General features: G+C 36.5%; 1 protein-coding gene across 2 annotated transcripts in view; it reads right to left on the bottom strand.

Moving 5' to 3' along the window:
• The window catches only part of LOC104656795 (24-hydroxycholesterol 7-alpha-hydroxylase), a 101380-nt gene that overhangs the window by 80921 nt on the left and 732 nt on the right, over window positions 1-19727 (bottom strand). The window contains exons 2-5 of one of the 2 annotated variants that reach the window (XM_010356489.2): window positions 10904-11039; window positions 8357-8531; window positions 6673-6822; window positions 5234-5327 (exon numbers count right to left, since the gene is read on the bottom strand). In XM_010356489.2, coding sequence (XP_010354791.1) covers window positions 5234-5327; window positions 6673-6822; window positions 8357-8531; window positions 10904-11039 — 555 coding nt within the window. The remainder of the gene's footprint in view (window positions 1-5233; window positions 5328-6672; window positions 6823-8356; window positions 8532-10903; window positions 11040-19727) is intronic. The other variant, XM_010356492.2, reaches the window with a different exon arrangement.

Genomic DNA, 19727 nt, shown 5'->3' with positions numbered 1-19727 from the left:
TAGTATGAAAGATATCATTTCTGCCATTCCCAGGTTTTGCGGTTTGAGGCATGTGAAGGGTTTTATGTCCTTACTGTAGTATAGTAATTAGGAGTAGGGATTCTGGAGCTTGACCACCTCACTGCATTTGTTCAAATCCTGGTTCAACTATTTAAGAGCTGGATGACCTTGAACAAGCTACTTTAATCCCTCTGTGCCTCTGTGTCCTCATCCATAAAATGTTCATAATATGGTACCTACCTCATAGGATTGTTGTGAGAATTAAATGAGTTAGTACCTAAAAAGTGCTTAAAACAAAATCTTTCAGAGGGTACAGTGCACTTTGGATCTCTACTTTACCAACCAAACTGAATTGGCAAATTGTGTGTTATCATCTCTGCCCTCCACACTGCCCTGGAATCCCTGTCTTATAAGTCTCTGCTCTTAGGAAAATGCAAGCAATAGAGAAACACAGATCTCTGGAGCATTCAGAAAACTCCACCCCCATTCACCATACAGATTCTCAGCCCATATGCCATGGGAGAGAGAACTGTCAACTCAGAATATTATAAATACCACAATACTCTAAAACCATGCAGAGAACTGACATTTGACTTGAACAGTGACAGCTCAGGGCAGGGCCCCATCTAAGGTTACCTACTATGGTTGCTCCCAAGTCACCAAACAAATCCCATTAAAGTATTTTCTTCATAGGGAGGTTTCCCCAGATTTGTCTTTGCTAGTGACGGCTCCCTATCATGGGGAAAAATTCAGACACTGTAACATTTTCATTAAGTTACTCATATACTTTTAATCTTAAATAACTTATGTCTAGGTGATAGAAATAATGGGAGCTAATATTAACTCACTGCTTGCTAAGGGCAAGTACCATTTTAAGTGTATTGCAAGTATTTAACCCATTTAAATCCTCACTATAACTCCAAGATGCAGATACTACTATCTTTTTTTATTTTTAAGAAAAGATGTTTACTTCAGAATAGAGCATGGCAATGGGAATCTGCACGCAATAGTAAACTACGTGTGTATTCGGAGAGTCAAAGGAGAACAACGATTTTTAAAGGAAAAAGTGAGAAGGATTACATAATTGTTGTGCAATCATTATCCTTGTCTACAAAGATCAACAACAATATTGGACAGGCCAGTTGCTAAACAGGTTTTCCTGTAGAAGTATTTTTGTACAGGCTGTGATGGCCTTTGTGCAGGTTTGTCATTTTTGTAGAGTTTTCTTTTTTTTAAATCACGTATTCAAGCATGAGAACCCTTTCTTCATGACCTTCCCTGGCTCTATTTGTCAGTTTTGGTTTTTTTTTTTCCTTAGGTTCAGGGGTACAGTTCAGGTTTGTTCTATAGGTTAAATCATGTCACAGGAGTTTGTTATACAGATTATTTCATCACCTAGGTACTAAGCCTAGTATGCAATAGTTGTTTTTATCTGTTCCTCTCCCCCTTCTCAATCTCTACCCTCAAATAAGGTCCAGTGTCTGTGGTTCCCCACAGATATTATTATCTTCACCATTATGCATATGAGGAAATTGAAGCACAGTAAAGTAAGGGAATTTTGCCAGGGACATATAACTTGAAGGTGGTTGAGTTAGGATCCCAACCCTGTGAGTCTAGCCCCGACTCCAGAGCCCACACTCTAAGCCACCAGGCTATATTGGCCCCATTAGAGACACAAATCACAACTCTCACGTATTAGGGATTTGGAGAACTACATTGTACCACAGCATAGTAGCTTTGCTTCAGACACTATGACACAGGAAAAAAAGTTTTCAGTCACTAGCATACACAATACACGATAAAACAGAGACTGATGCTATTATTTACTAAAGCTTACAATTTTTCAAGGGATTAACTACTCTAATCCCTAGCTTTCTGGGTTTAACATTCTCAGTTTTCCTGGTATTAAAGTTGTGAAAATAAATAATAAATTACTTGTGAAATGTGTAACACTATGCTTGGCACAAGGTAAGCATCCCCAAAAATGTTAGCTAATGTCTTATTATTGTTTTTGTAATAATGGATTAGCAGAATTAATAGTTTAGATATGAATTTCATTTACTGCTTGTCTTTACCAAACTTACAATGCAAGTTGTCACAGGACAAAGTTTATACCTCATGAAAATCCTATAGATATATTTCATTATTTTGATATGTTATTCTGCGACACAGTCATAATTTTAAATGAAAAACACTAGTTTAAGATATATCTAAAATAACATGGAAGAAATCACAACATTTTCTGTTAATGATGGAATAAAATGTATATATATTTTTTAAAAATGAGACTCAACTTCTACCCAGTCTTCTGCTTCACTGGGTCACTGAAATCTATTTATGCAGTTGAAAACAACAAAATCTTTTAAATTTCTTCTTAGCCCACACTTTTTTTTTTTTAATGTTAGTATAAAAACACAAGCTCGGCCAGGCACGGTGGCTCACGCCTGTAATCCCAGCACTTTGGGAGGCCGAGGCAGGTGGGTCACGAAGTCAGGAGTTTGACACCGGCCTGACCAATATGGTGAAACCTCGTATCTACTAAAAATATAAAAATTAGCCGGGTGTGGTGGCACATGCCTGTAGTCCCAGCTACTCATGAGGCTGAGGCAGGAGAATTGCTTGAACCTGGGAGGTGGAGGTTGCAGTGAGCCCAGATCGCACCACTGCACTTCAGCCTGGGTGACAGAGCAAGACTCCATCACAAAAAAAAAAAAAAAAAAAAAAAAAAAAAAAAAAACAGCGACACAAAACACACACACACACAAGCTCAGTGTGAACACTGCTAGAGGAAAACAGAGCTGCGATACATCAAAAAAGAAAGTTAAACTGCTCATGGATGTTCAAGTTGAATTCTCTCCTAAAGTTTTAAACACTGGATTAGCTTCAGCAGAATTCAAATTTTGTTTTTATTCAAATAATGATATGGTTTGGCTATGAAGCCACCGAAATCTCATCTTGAATTCCCACATGTTGTGGTAGGGATTCAGTGGGAGGTAACCGAATCATGGGAGCAGGTCTTTCTAGTGCTGTTCTCGTGACGGTCAGTAAGTCCCACAAGATCTGACTGTTTTACAAAGGGAAGTTTCCCCACACAAGCGCTCTCTCCTTTTGCCTGCCACCATCCACGTAAGATGTGACTTGCTCCTCCTTGCCTTCCACCATGATTGTGAGGCCTCCCCAGCCATGTGGAACCATTAAACCCCTTTTTTTTTTATTGCCCAGTCTCGGGTATGCCTTTATCACCAGCATGAAAAAGGACTAACATAAAAAGAGAGTTAAGAGTACCTATGATTAAAAATACCTCATTTCTTCAGAGTAAGAAAAATAAATGCTCTTCTAGAGGTATTGTTGGTAGGAAATTTTACTTTTTTTTTGAGATGGCGTTTCACTCTGTTGCCCAGGCTAGAGTGCAGTGGCGCAATCTCAGCTCACCGTAACCTCTGCCTCCCGGGTTCAAGTGATTCTCCTGCCTCAGCCTCCTGAGTAGCTGGAATTACAGGTGCACACCACCACGCCAGGGTAATTTTTGTATTTTTAGTAGAGATGAGGTTTCACCATGTTGGCTAGGCTGGTCTAGAACTCCTGACCTCAGGTGATTCACTGGCCTTGGCCTCCCAAAGTGCTGGGATTACAGGCGTGAGTCACAGCACCCAGCCTTGGTAGAGAATTTTAACCGGGAATTTTAAAACTCTGTTTGCTAGGCCCATAGATTACAGATCTATTTGGGTACATCTTTTATATACACGTGCTTTTGCCCCTAAGTCCTGAAAAATGATGCAAAGAACATGTGTGTTTGTCTGGGGTGTTTATAAAACAAAAATATTAGCTGAAACACAGTTTGTCAATGAAGGGCCTTCCAGTATGGCTTCCTATTGCCTTTACTCAGGAAGGAGATACCTAAACATTCACATAGTCTTTTTTCCTAAGGCCATCTTCCTTTCTAGTTTTAAGCAAAGCTGTTTGTGATAATACTTGCTGTTTAACTAAAAACAAACAAAAACTTTTGATGCCATCTTTAAATATAAAAATATTTGAAGATATTTTTTAAATGATGATAATAATGATAAGCTCCTATCCAGTCCTCTGTTCTCAGCACTTTACAAAAACTAAATCATTTAATTCCCACAGCTTTATGAGGTAGGTGAGGAAACTGAGGCCAAAAGACTAGGTACTGTGCCCAAGGTTACACAAGCAGTGACTGGATTTGAGCCTAGGCAGTCCAGACCAAATGAAACCCAGTCTCTGTGGGCAGACCCTGGTCTCAGACAGTTTTCAAAAGCTCCCGGAGGTGATTCTAATGAGCAGGCAGAGGTGAGAACCATTCATTAGCAAGCATCTGAACCAAAGGTAAGGCTTGTTAAAGCAGATTGTCTACCTCAGAGGTTTTTGTTTGTTTGTTCGTTTTTCAGACATGGTCTCGCTCTGTCACCCAGGCTGGAGTGCAGGAGCACAATCAGGGCTTGCTGCAGCCTTGACTGCCTGGGCTCAAGTGTGATCCTCCCACCTTAGCCTCCTGAGTAGCTGGTACCATAGGTGTGTGCAACCATGTCTGGCTAATTTTTTTTTATCATTATTTGTAGAGATGAGGTCTTGCTATGTTGCCCAGGCTTGTCTCGAACTCCTGGGCTTAAGCAATTCTCCTGCCTCGGCCCCCCAAAGTGCTGGGATTACAGGCGTGAGCCACCATGCCTGGCCTACTGCAGCGTTTCTGACTGAGTGATTCCCAAATGATGCTGGTGCTGTTGGTTTATGGGCCACATTTGAAGAACCACAGATCTGGAATAACACTTAGGGCTCAGACTCCTAGTGCCTGGCTTTTTAAATTATACTATTTTCCCTCCTTGCATCTGAAGAAACAACTAATGGTAGTGGCATCAACAACAAAGTCTACTTTGTAGGGCTTTGTTCTCTTTTCCAATTTGCCATTACTTTCACCTGTCGCTACTGACACAGCCAACTGTATGATAACACAGAAATCAATACAGAACATCGGAATTGTATTTTTGTTTTGCTAGTTGTCTCTGGTTTTTTCATATGTGGAATAGGATACCTGTTCTACATAGGTTGTTGTGATTATGTAACAATGAAATAATGTATCTCAACATGTCCAGTACAGTGGTTGACACAAAAATGGTATCTAATCAATCTCATGTGTTTTAGCAAAATACATTTTAACAACCATAATTTATTACTATCTTTACGTTAGCAAAAAAAAAAGGTAAGAAATACTTACCATGGAATTATTTTTTGCAGATTTACATGCTTTTATATCTGGAATGTTTTTCTCAAACAGTTCCAGGAACCATTTTTTGGACTTTGACCAGTTTCTACATGAGAAAAAGATATATATACAAATTAATTTGAAAGCACTTTAGGAATAACAAGTCACAGCATAAAAAATAGATGTCTGTGGAATTAAAATTATTTCTCCAAATTTATTCTTAATTTTCAGGTATAATTTCATGAAAGGTCTATCTTTGGAATTATTAGTCCACAAAGACAACTGGGGAGGCAGAGCAACTACATTTTAGTGTCTTTTGTAAATAAAACTTCAGAGTCTCATTGCATTGGTGCTGAATAAGAAGGCAGAACCCACAACTTGCTTGGTCTGCCTTTACTGTGGCTGCTGTAAGTTGTAGGAAGATGAAAACCCAATGCACAGAATCAATCTCTGACTTAAGTCGTGAAAAACAGACTTGCTCTAATCTTCTAAATCTTGTCTGAACAGTCACCATTGTAGATGAATGGCCTACGTAGGCTATGGTCTGAATGTCTGTGTCCCTCCCAAATCTTTATATGTTGAAATCCTAACCCCCAAGGTGATGTTATTAGGAGGTGGGGGTGTTTGGATGGTAGTTGGGTCATGAGGCTAGAGCCCTCATGCAAAGGAGTAGCACTCCTATGAACAGGGTCTGAGGGAGTCTGTCTGCCCCTTTCACCATGTGAGAATGCAGTGAAAAATTGGGAGTCTGCAACCTGGAAGGAGCCCTCACCAGAATGTGAGGATACTGGCCCCCTCATCTCAGACCCCCAGCCTCCAGGGCAATGAGAAATAGCCCTCATCAGAATGTGACCATACTGGCATGCTCATCTCAGACCTCCAGCTTCCAGGATGATGAGAAATAAATTCCTGTTGTTTATAAGCCTCCCAGTCTATGATACTTTGTTATAGCAACCCAAATGGAGAAAGATATAGAGCCACTGCCAAGAAATTTCAAAATTGCGCAGTTACTTTGCATGTGCCTCATTTTACAAACACTTGTCTGAACCAACTGTGAGAAATGCATTTAATGACGCCTATGTTTGCCTCAGAGAGAATGAGGAGCACAGTGTCTGATTCTGAGACTGCTCACACTGATGATTTAGCAGGAATCTTGACTGTAGCAACGAGTGCAATAATAATAAGCTGTAGATGGGATAAAAGGCCTCAAAATACATTCTTAGTCCCATCGATCTCTTTCTCTCTTTTGTTTTTGTTCATCACAATAAGAAAAGCATCTCTCTTCTTTGGTCCTCCCTCAATTCACATACAGACACCAAAAACAGGTCATAAGAAACAGCTTCTCTCCCACTTAAACTGGGGTTACATCTACTTAGAACAGAAAAATAAGAGGTGTATCAGTTGCTGAGAGAAGCTTGGTCAATGAATTAATTATAGGAAACAACTGCTACCTTAGAAGACACTCTGGCAACTGGGAACCATACTCAAAATCTTCATCATAAGCTTGAAAATACTGATGGAACTCCTTGATTTTCTTCTTGTTTGTGGGAAACCAACTTTTATTAAAGAGCGTATTCACTGTGACTGGATAAAGGAGATGTCTACAAAGACAGAAACACAGAAAGTTAGACCCAAAGACCAAAGAAGAAAGGCAAAGGATACAAAGCAGGGCGCTATTTCATAGCGATATATGAGGGGCAGATAATAGGTGACAGATTCTCTTGGGAAAAAGTCACTCTTAAGAAGTTTTGATATTTGCTTACTGTGGTCAAGATAATACAGGGGGAACTGAAATTGTGGTTTGATTAATCTGAAGATATTTAAATGCTTTCTAAACAAGCATATTAGGCTCTGACAAATATGAGATAATAAATACATTGATCTAATACAATTCAACAAGAATTTATTTAGCAGATAATAGTAGCTAAGATATAGTCCATTCCTTTAGACAGCAACCACAACAACAACGACAAAAACAAAAACAAGGAATCAGGGCAATATTAGTCACCAAATTTCCTAATTTCTCACAGGATCCCATAAATTCAAACTACTGCCTATTGAAATACAGTACATATCATCAATAAGTTTTACCATTAAGATAATAAAGTGATTACTGTAGCAAACTTAAGATAAAGAATATAAAATATTGTTAACATGCCTTAAAACACTTAATACTTGTTTATTTAATTTTTATTTACCATCCTTTCATAATCTCATTCACCCAAAGTTTCAAAAATATCCAGGAATATTTTGTTCATTTCAATATATTCATTTCATTATAGATACTGGGTACGCTTCAGCACATTTTTTAATTTGGTTGTTTGTTTTTGTGTCCCCCCTCCAGCCCCCATTACTGGACCTCTAACAAAATGTTCACTGTCTTTCTGTTTGAGTCTGAACTGCTGAATCTTGCCTTGGGCATTCCAGGATCCTGCTGAGATGGCAACGTGACTCAGGTAACTTCAACTTACCAAATCTCTTTATGCACGTGGGAAATTTTTTTCACGGTTCCCATGCCCAGACTTTTAACTTTTCCAGAAAGCTTCAGAACGGGGCTGACTCTGTCTGCTGCTCTTCCCTGTCTCTTGGGATCTCCATTAATAAAGGACCCTGGAGCTCAGTCCTGAGGCCCACACTGACTTTGCCTGAGCCACTTGTTAAGTAACAAAAACATCTCCTGGACCTTTTTCACCACTTTGTGATTCCATTCTCTCTCCTATCCTCTCAACGTCCTCTTGTTCTAATAATTGCAAATTGCACTGAAGGTTTTATCAAAATTCTAATGGGGAAGTATGAAAATTATAAGAAGAAAATCCATGTAGTTTATACAAAAATGTATGGAATGACTAAGGAGAAATTACTGCAAATATATTACAATGATTGCATTGGCTTATTTGCTCACCATAAAATAGAAATGCTAAACTGAATTAGAATTTAAAAGATTGGTGACAGAGCAAGATTCTGTCTCAAAAAAAAAAAAAAAAAAGAATTTAAAAGATTAAAATAATCTCTTAATAGCCTAGTTAGGTAGATTTCATTAATCAACCTGACAATGTTTGAAGTCCAATGTATAGGTTTCAATTTTTTTATTTAAAACAAAAAGCAAGACTAAATCATATTAATGCATCTATTTACCTTACTAAGTTGTTCAGGTCCATTGTCCCATGAGTGCCTAAATTCTCCAGTTGTTCATGTAATTCTTCAGTCAGTTGCCCCGTAAATTGATGGAGATTGACAGTCCCCATTTTCCCTTTCAACATAATATAGAGTTTTTCATGCAGTGCTAAAAAGACATTCTTTGGAATTGATGCTATGAACAAAGAAAACTATTTTCAAAATAAGCAACAACTCCTTGAAACACACAGTCAATATATCTCTACTATTATTTGGTCAGCAGGGACTACAGCCAAAGTCCTCCCAGTACATAAGGTCACCTCCCGTAAATAAAAGTAGATAAAGACTCAACATATTCTCTGCTGAGCATGGTGGCTCAAACCTGTAATCCCAGCACTTTGGGAGGCCGAGGCAGGTGGATCACTTGAGGTCAGGAGTTCCAGACCAGCCTGACCAAACATGGTGAAACCCCGTCTCTACTAAAAATAGGAAAATTACCTGGCTGTGGTGGGCACCCGTAATCCGAGTTACTGGGGAGCCTGAGGCAGAAGAATCACTTGAACCCACAAAGTAGAGTTGCAGTGAGCTGAGATCACACCACTGCACTCCAGCCTGAGCGACAGAGAGAGACTTTATCTCAAAACAAACAAACAAAAAAGATTCAATGTATTCTGTGAGATGGTGGAACTTTATTCACTTTAAGGGATAATCTATAAATGGATGATCAAGAGAGCTGGTATTTTCAACCCTTCTCCCTCCAAATCTATAGTCCAGATACATTAAAAACACATATTTTACATATCCTAGCATTTCAGAGGCTGTTCTGTCTGTTCAGAATGTTCTCCCCTTCGTTATACCCATATCTACTCCCACCCAATCCCACACACTTATACCTATGAGCTTTAAACTTATGCTGCACATTTCTATTTGTCCTTCAAGTGTCTTCTTGAATATTACTTCCACCAGGAGCCTTTCCTAACACCATGAATAGCTTTCAGCCTACTATTTTCTTTATATTAGTATTCATGCTCCCTCTACAACACACTCTCCTAATTAAAAATTGGAGTTTATTTTTTACTCATTTCTCTATATTTTTCTTTCACCTTGTTTTATTGACTTTGAAGTAACTTTTTCTTTAAAAAAAAAATTTAGATTCAGAGGGTACATGTGCAGGTTTGTTATATGAGTATATTGTGTTATGCTGAAGTTTGGGGCATGATTAATCCTATCACTCAGGTAATGAGCACAGTACTCAATAGTTTTTCAACCTTTGCCACCCGTCCCCCTCCCTCCAGTAGTCCCCTGTGCCCACTGTTGTCATTTTATTAAAGTAACTTTTTCAAAGAATAAGTTTTAAGTTTGTATTTCATCGTGCTATTACGTGTAAGTTACATTTTGTGTAAGTTAATGAAAAACAGTTTTTAGATTTCCTGAGCATACATCTTCTCTATGGTTGGGGAATATATGGGAGGAAAGGGAAGCTGACTCAAGAATAAATATTAATATATTTCATCTGTTCAACAGAAATATTTAAGCATGAAAGTCCCCAGAGGAGGCCCAGGTGAAAAAAACTCAATCATTTCCATACACCTCTGTTAACTTAGCAAATTTTTTTAAAGGGATATGTGACTCTACAGATCAAAGGCCTTCAAAATATTTCTATTATTTGATCTGAAATTCCATAGTCCAAGTATCAAGAAGCACTAAATAATCAAAGAATTTCACCAACAGGTTGTGATATCATGCATGCAAGAAGAAAAAAATATATATAATTCTCTTGATTACTGGTAGTTTTTAAAACAAACTTTCTTATCTTAATGGCAAGAAATGCACAAAAGGTTACATGAAAAGGAACCAAAGAAGAAAAAAGGCAAACAGAGAGAAAGAAGTCACAGAGAATAGAAGCAAACAAAAACATTGTGAAAGCACAAAAAAGAACCAGACACAAAATGAACTAGCTCTGCATTCCAGGGAGGACACATGACCCCAGTACACACATTTGCAGCCTAGGAAGAAATGAAGGCAGACAGCCGTACTGGAAGCATGCTGACTATACAATCTGGCAGTCTCTGAAGACAGAGGATTTGTGAAAGGGCAAGTCAAGCTCCCACTTACTGTAACAGCCCTACAAAATATGTCAGGAAATGCCACGGTAAAGGATTTACTAAGCTATGGAATTCTAGTTTCGGGGACTGAATAGCACGTAATCAGTCCAAGAGCTGTAGCCTGTAGAACACTGTACACACAGCGGTAGAACAGAATTAGTGACATCTTGGAAGCTGTAACATGATACAGATTCCAAATATTCTCTAAAGAAAACATCAATGAGGTAACCTTATCACTTTCACGTGTCTAATTCAAATCTAAATTTATGAGGCTGCCATTCATTTGCGTTTCAATGGCCAAACTCTTCTACCCATAACTCTTTCCTCTTCTACCCATACCTCAAGAATAAAATAATGGACCTTCATCATTCTTGATAAAGGAGTGAGGATGTAATTTTTACCTAAAACTACTCCTGGATTCCAATGTTGGATTTCGAATGGACTATCTGAAAATATTCCTTACCTGTATGATAAACGATATTTTGCACTGCTAGTTCAAAATCTATTTTTTTGGATTTTAGAAACACATTAATTCCTTCTTCCTCAGTAACAAAAGTCATTCGGTTTCCCATGGCAAAGACTGTAAATATTGGCCCATACTGAAATAAAACAAACACAGATTATATTAGCATTTCTAAGCCATGTTTAAGACCTTTCTCCTCAAGAATCCTAATGTTGAAGTTACAGTCAAAAGACAAATTATTATATTTGGTAATTAGTTATAAATTCTGATAGTTTTAGTCAGATCTGAATTATATAAATTTTAATTTGTTCTGTCCTGACATGTAATGTTCCCTTTGATCATTTTATTGCCTATTTGTAGCTTCCTTTCTTGTAGGATGAAATAAGTAGAAAATAATAATTATAAATAATTAGAAATTATATCAACATTGCGACATTTAAACATTGTTTTCAAGATATTGGTAGACTTATAAGCAACCTATAGCTGAATATTGTGCAACAAGAAAGTTCAATACTGCCAGCTGGTTCACAGGAAATCTATGGTTATTCAACAATGTCTTGCAATCCTATACACTTTCCTAATCTGTTCACTTTCCTAGTTTTCAAAATGACTATTTCACCTGTACAACCTACCCAACCTCTCCACTCTGACATAGTGTCCCTGCCTTGTAACTCACTGGAAAAATGGAGCCATCAAGTAGCAGTTTCAGTTTCTCATTACTAAATCCTGCAAGGTATATACATTTGCACCCATTCTCCATCTGTTCCCTCCTCTTAACACGGATGGAAGCTCCTGCCCTTGTGAAATGTCAACACTTCTCCATTTGTGTTATGGATCTTACACTCTTGCCTTCTCTTTTCTACATTTATGCCTCTCTCTCCTACATCATTAATTTTCCCCTCTTTATCAGATCACTCTTAGCAACCTGTAAACATACTTAGCATGGGGTTTGATATCAGGGGTCTATGACCTTGCTGGGAAAAAAAATATGTCATCATCTTCATTGGCGTCTAAGTATAATTTATCAGTTTCTTCAATTACGAATGTGGGCAACAAACCACAATCTTTTCCATGACTCTTATCATCAAAATAAATCATCATACTTTCATATTCCATTACAGTATTATACATATCTCAAGGCATAATTTATGCTCATCACTACTTCAGTATTAGTCATTTCTATACCTCCCAAGAGATGGCACATGATTACTCCTGCAACACACTGTTGGGTAGTACTAGGCAATTTGCAGGCCCAAAAATCATTAAGCCACCAAAAAAATGAAGTCCCATTTTTGTACATTAGTGATCCAGACATCTACATTGCTTTCTAACATTCCTATCTATAATTGTTTGTTAACCAGTACTTAGAAGATGACTTATTTTCACTGTTAAAGTTTTGTTCAAATGAGAATTCTTAGCTTCCCATTAGTAGGTAACCTTTTGTAACATCTATAAGCACCTGGCCACAAGTGTAGACTAACCACATTCAAATACATTGAATCAGCAGTTGAGATAATTGTTGATGAGAGGCATTTAAAGTAACAGCAATATAACTGCAGAGTGAAAGATGGTCATGCACAGTGTTAGAAATTATGTAACAGGGTTTTTGTTGTTGTTGTGTTGTTGTACTTGCTTTTCTTGTATGCAACGTCAGCAGCCTCAGTATTACGAAGTAAAGGCAGGCACACATGGTATGTAGTAGAAGTGGTGCTTGTATATTTTTTAAACTTTTTATTTAGAGATAATTGTAGATTAACATGGGGTTGTAAGAAATGTTACAGAGACAGCCTACATATCCATTACTCTGTTTTCCCAGTATTAACATCTTGCAAAACTATAGTACAGTGTCACAACCAAGCTATTGACATTGATACAGTTAAGATGCAGAATATTTCCATCACCACAAAGATCTTAAATGATGCCCTTTTATAGCCACCCCCACTGTTTCTCCCACTCCCACCTTCTCCTTAATCATTGGCAACGCTCATCTGTTCTCCACTTCTATAACTTTGAATTTCACTATGTTATATAAACGGAAGTATGTAGTATACAATTTTGGGGGACTGGTTTTTCATTCAGTGTAATTCTCTGAATGTTCGTCCAAATTGTGTGTATCAATCATTCACTCCTTTATATTTCTGAGTAGTACTCCACAGTGTGAAGGTACGACAGTTTATTTAAACATTCTGAAGGCTGAGCTAGACATGCCTATAATCCCACTGCTTTGGGGGTCTGAGGCAGGAGTATCACTTGAGCCCAGGAGTTTTTGAGGTTGCACCACTGCACTCCAGCCAGGGCAACACAGCAAGACTGTCTCTAAAAATAAAAACAATAAAAATGAATAAGTTTGAAAGACAGTGAGATTCTTTTCAGTTTGGCGCTGTCACAAACGTAAACATCCATATCTGGGTTTTTATGTAAACATTAAGTTTCTCTGTGATAAATTCCAAAAGTGCAATTGCCAGGTCATATGGTTGGCTGTGTGTTTAGATGTTTAAGAAACTGGGAAAGTGTTTTCTGGAGCGGCTGTACCATTTTATATTTCCACCATATGTATAAGTAATCCAGTTTCTCTGTATCCTTACCAACATTTGGTGGTGTTGCTATTTTTATGGTTGCCATTCTGATAGATGTGTAGTAGTATCTCATGATTTTAATTTGCTTACCTCTAATGACTATTGATGTTGAACATCTTTTCATGTGCTTATTTGCCATCTGAATATTCTCTTCATTGATACATCTTGTTTATGTCATCTGCCCATTTTCTAACTGGATTTTGTATTATACTGTTGAGGGTTGAGAATTCTTTATATATTCTAGATATTAGTCCTTTGTTGGATATGTGGTTTGCAAATATTTTATCCCAGTGTGTAGCTTTTCTTTAACTCTTTTTAATGAGCTATTTTACAGAGCAAATGTTTTTAAATTTTGATGAGATTCAATTTATCAGTTTTGCCTTTTATGAACTGTCCTTTTGGTGTTAAGTCTAAGAGCTATTTTCTATCCCAAATTAGGAAGATATTCTTCTATATTTCTTTCTATAGGTTTTATATCTTTATGTTTTACATTTAAGTCTGTTATCTATTTTGAGTTAATTTTGTTTATGATATAGGACTTAGGTAGAAATTCATTGTGTGTGTGTGTTGGGGGTGGTTCTTTGTTGTTGTTTTGTTTGTTTTGGCTTACGGAGTCAAATTGCTCCATGACCATTTGTTTAAAAAAGCCATCTTTATTTCACTGAGTTGTTTCTGCACCTTTGCCAAAAATCAGTTGGCATACTTGTGTGGATCTATCTCTAGATACTCTACTTTGTTCCACTGATCTTTGTGTCTATCCTTCTGCCAGTACTACATCATCTTGATTAATAATAGGCCTTGAAATTGAGTGGAATGATTCCTCTCATTCTATTTTACTTTTTCAAAATTGTTTTATTTATTTTAGTTTCTTTGCCTTTCCATATAAATTTTAGAATAACCTTGTCTATATCTATAGCAAATCTTATTGGGAATAGTATTTGCATCAAACCTGGATATCAGTTTGGAGGAAACTGGCATTTTTAATATGTTGACATTTCCAATCAGGAATACAGTATGTGTCTCCCTTAAGACCTTTGATTTTTTTCATCAATGTTTTGTGGATTTTAGCATACAAGTTCTGTATGTTTTGTTAGATTTGTACCTAAATATTTCTTGAGTTATTATAAATGGTAATGTATTTTTAATTATGGTTTCCACATGTTCATTGTTCGTATGTAACCAAACAATTGATATTTTTATGTATACCTTGTATTTATTCCAGAGGTTTTTGTAGACTCCTTGGGATTTTCTACATAGACAATGATGTCATCTGCAAATTAAGACAGTTTCATTTCTTATTTTCAAATCTGTATGTATTTTATTTTATTTTCTTACTTTATTGCACAGGCTAAAATTTCCCACACTATGCTGAATAAGAGTTGTGACAACAGAGATCTTTGTTTTGTTCCCAGTCACATGGAAGTATTTAGTCTTTAATCATTTAAGTGTCCTGTTAACTGAAGGATTTTTGTAGATGTCTTTTATAGAGTTAGGAAATTTCCCTCTATTCCTTATCATGAATGGATATCAGGAAAGGATATCGAATTCTGTCAAATGCTTTTTCTGTATCAATTATGTACTTTTTCTTCTTTAGCTTGTTAATACAGCAGCTTACATGGATTGACAGACTTCACTTGGTAATTCGTCTTATATATTGATAAATTTTATTTGCTGATATTTTGTTATTTTTGCATCTATTAATATATTCATAAGTAATATTTGTCTGTAGTTTTCTTCTGTACTATCTGTGACTTGATATCAAGGTAATGCCAACTTCATAAAATAGACTGGGCAATGTTCCTATGTCTTCTACTTTCCGGAAGAAATAGTGTAGAACTCATAGTTAATTCTTTTTTAAACATTTGGTATAGTTTTCCAATGACACAATCTGGGCCTAGATAATTCTTTTTGGGAGGTTATCAAATTACAAATTCAATTTTCTTAATAGTGTAGGGCTATTAAAATTATGTATTGTATATTGGATAGTTTTGTTAGAATATGGTTTTCTAGGAATTGATCCATTTTATGTAACTTGTTAAATTTATGTTTGTAAAGTTATTCATAGTATTTTCTTATCATCCCTTTTGATGTCTGCAGTGATATTCCCTGTTTCATTCAAACATTGGTCATTTGTGTTTTCTCTATCAGTCCTGCATGAAGTCTGGCAATGTTACTGGTCTTTTCAAAAAACCAGTTCGTTCTTTCATTGATTTTCCTTATTTTATTTTTTAAATTTTCAACTTCATTGATTTCTGTTCTTTACTATTTCCTTCCTTCTGCTTTATTTGGGCTTATTTTACTCTTTTATAGAAGGAGATGATTCTTGAAAGTTTATCAATTTCAGATTTTTCTTTTCTAATATAAGCATATAGTGATAGAAATTGTGATATGTTGCATTTTTATTTTAATTTGGTTCAATCTATCTTTTATTTTTCAAGAGACTGGGTTAAAATATAAAGACTCCAAAAAATTGAAAGGGATAGAAAAATATGTATCATCCAAACAGTATCCAAAACAAAATTGGTGCAGCTTTAATAATATAAGAGAAAGTAGATTTTAACTCAACATAGATGACTACAGGTAAGATTTAAGTATCACTTAGAGAGGCTTAAAGGAGGTGTCCTTCCCAATAGCTGTTTAAGCAGACAAACTGCAGAAGTGTCTAATTTACCTATTTTAATGTAGGGAACTTTGTCTTTTGGGGGGCTGCTTGACATTTAGATCCTATGCCCACATTTTCAGAATTTCACATTCTACACCTGTTGGTGGGAGGTAGACACCATTTCCCTCATTAGAACCTGAAAAATAATGATGCTTTGTTGAGCCAATATTTTTCCAATAATTTACTTAAACTATTTATTTAATATTTTTACAAAATACCGAACTTCAGCCTAGTACACTTTGGGACACTGTTTTCAAATAATGTTTCCATTGTGTCAACAAATAGATACTTGTAGATAGCTGCAGATTGTCTATACTATTACGTGTTTAAAATAACTCTCTTAAGAGTGCCAGAAATTTTATCAATGTCTCATGCTTAAAAAATGGTAAATTCTAATCAACAAAAGACAGATATAACCAGGCAATTTGAAGCATAAACAAAATCCTCTGTCTCAATTATAAAGTACAAAGTATCAGGTTTGCAATATGGGTTTTTCTTTTGTAATAGAATTTCGTAACTAAAGATTGGGTTCTAGCCATCTCAAGGCTCAACTCGGGTAGTAGTATTCACTACCAAGCTGACACGGTTGGTGGCAGAATTTAGTTTTTCACAGGCTATTGGATTGAAGACCTTTGATTTTTACTGGGGCTGGCCAGGACCTCCCTCTATTTCTTGACTTGTAGGCCTCTCTATAATGACAGCTCTCATCATCAAAGAGTGCAAACTAGGAAGGCAATTGAGTCTGTTATCAAGATGAAAGCCCTAATCACAGAAGTAACATCAGATCACTTGTGCCATATTCTGTTCATTAGCGGTGAGTCACTAGGTTTTGTTGATACTCAAAAGGAGGTGATCACACAAGGGAATAATTGTAGGATCATTCCAGGTTATCTTAGAAATCTGACTACCCCATGTCTGTTGATGAGGAAATTTATTAAACAAATGCAGCCATATCCATGCATCTTCAAAGAAAAGAATTAGGAGTTCTATCTGGTACTAATATGTAAAGAGTAAATACCTATTGACAATGGAACAGTGTGAATAATATGACATATTTTGCTTATAAGGTGGAAAATAATTCTGTAATTCTATTTGCTTGTATACAGTTAAAGAAACTATGAAACAACATATAAGAAATAAATTACAGGGTTGCCAAGGTTGGGAGTGAGGAGTGAGAACTGGGTGGAAGGGAAACAGAGGTTGAAGGGACTTTTCCCGTAGTTTTTATATTTACAATTTTTTGAACCATATAAATCCACAATCTATTCAAAGATTAAATAAAAATAATAGGAAGAGTTTTTTGTGGTCACCAAAGTTGTCTCTTTTCAGTATTCTAGAGGGGCATGAGAAGCTGAGAGTATTAGCTAATGATGGAATTTTAGAAGTTTTTTCTTGAAGGTTCAATACGCCATAAGTAGTGTCTTATGCAGTTGCCATTTAGATGCAATTTCACATCAAGTCTACTGAGTACCTGTTGGCAAAAACTCAGAATGGAACCTCCCACTCAAGATTTGGTTTGGATGTCAAGACAGTGACTACATTTACATACACACACACACACACACACACACACACACACACACACACACCCCGAGAGGGTATGAAGTGGTTTATTTCATACATAATGAGACTTCTCTGGGGAAAGTAGGGCAGTCCTCTCAAGCTGATCTGAAAATGATTTGAGAAAACAGTGAAAAGAGACAGGTCTTAGGGTTTTATTGTGGTTAGGGGGTAGGCTCTGGTGTGAGCCTTCCTGCATGAATGTTGGGGTTTTTGTGGTTTGAATCTCTCCTGGCACCAAAGGTGGGAGCACCCTGGCCTTTTTTTTTTTTTTTTTTTTTTTTTTTTTATCATACTGCCCAGATTAAGGGTACAAGAAGAGGCAAGGGTGAATCTTAAAAGCTTTTAGTAGTAAAACATCAAATAAAGCAGTCGTATTCTTTTTTTTAAAGAGACAAGGTCTTGCTCTGTTGCCACGCTGGAGTGCAGGTGCTCAGTCATAGCTTACCGGAACCTGGAACTCCTGAGCTCAAGCAATCCTCCCGACTCAGCCTCCCGAGTAGCTGGGACTACAGGCGTGTGCCACTGCGCCAGGTTAATTTTTTTATTTTTATATTTAGTTTTTGTAGAGATGACGTCTTGCTATATCTCCCGGGCTGGTCTTAAATTCCTGGCCTCAAGCAATCCTCCCACCCCTGCCTCCCAAAGTGTTGAGATTACAGGTGTGAGCCATGGAGTCCAGCAATAACTTGTTTTGTTTAGTCAGGATAGCAACAGAGACCTCACAAATATTTAGCCTTCTGACACAAGCTTGTAAAAAAACAGTTCCTTAAAAATTATCAAAATCATATGCGTAAGGAAGGCTGTGGGAGACAAAGGAGTATTTCTTTAGGAGATATAATTTTTCATCTATCAGACTAGCAAAAATTTCAAAGAATTGTGGCATTCAGTGTGGCCCAGGATATGAGAAGTTAGGCAATTCCATACAGTCAATGGAAAATAAAAATTGCATATTCATACACCATTTTCCAAAGGTAACACCTTCATATAAACAATTTCAATGTGCATGTCCTTTGACTCAGCAATTCTACTCCTAGAAATTTATTCTGAGTAAACAATCAGATAAATGCAAAATGTACAACCACACAATCAATACATGCACACACACACGCAAGAATGTTCACTGGAGCATTGGTTGAGAGAAAGAAAAAAGGTTGGCAGCAACCTATAAACCCAACTATTGAGATTTAAGTAAGCTAGTGTATCCTCCTATGACAAAATATAGCCATAAAAGGAAGATTCAAAGTATTTCATGGTACAGGAAAGTTATTAACATTATATGTTAAAGTCGAAAGGACATAAAAGAGTATTACACTATTATTCCACTGTTGTTCATTAAATAGTTGTAAATACATAGGAAAAAGACCAACATAATATAAATACATTAAATTTTTACAGTATTTCTGGTGTGATATGCTGGGTTATTTTTATTTTCATCTTAGTTCTCTTTAATTTTCTATACGTTTTTTACTAAATTGGAATCTCAGAGATTTTGAAGGTAAATGATCAGTGGCAAAATAATGCTACTACGTATAAATTCATTCTACAAATTGGGCTAACCAGATGGAAAACGGGTCACCACAGAAAGTATTATAATTCATAAGAATAATGATAATTAATATGGTACAAATTTATTAGACAATCAAATACCATAAAATCTTTGCGACTGGAAATTGAATAAAAGACTTAAATTTAATTAACTTAAAAGACATTAATAAAGGTCTGTTCCTTAAAGTGCTCAGACATTTAAAAGATACTTTCAAGACAAAAACATCTAGTACAAGGAGGATTACTAGTCTCCTCAGGCCGTAGTGAAAATGTAGCACATCATTATCGAATAACAACGTCAGCTAAAAATACAGAGCCTGTTTATTTTGTATGGGCCACTTGTGCAAGCAATTTGTGCAATATTTTGGTGCTAACTCCGATTTGGATACGAATTACTCATTTTCACAAACTTAAATTGGATTACACTTTATCTTTCCCAATTACTGCAAACATTTACTGAACACGCATATATTTGGAA

Source organism: Rhinopithecus roxellana, chromosome 4 (genome assembly GCF_007565055.1).
Source record: "Rhinopithecus roxellana isolate Shanxi Qingling chromosome 4, ASM756505v1, whole genome shotgun sequence".
NCBI classification, from domain to species: domain Eukaryota; kingdom Metazoa; phylum Chordata; class Mammalia; order Primates; family Cercopithecidae; genus Rhinopithecus; species Rhinopithecus roxellana.
Note: the sequence above shows the minus strand (reverse complement) of the source record. Positions and strands in the feature narration are given on the sequence as shown.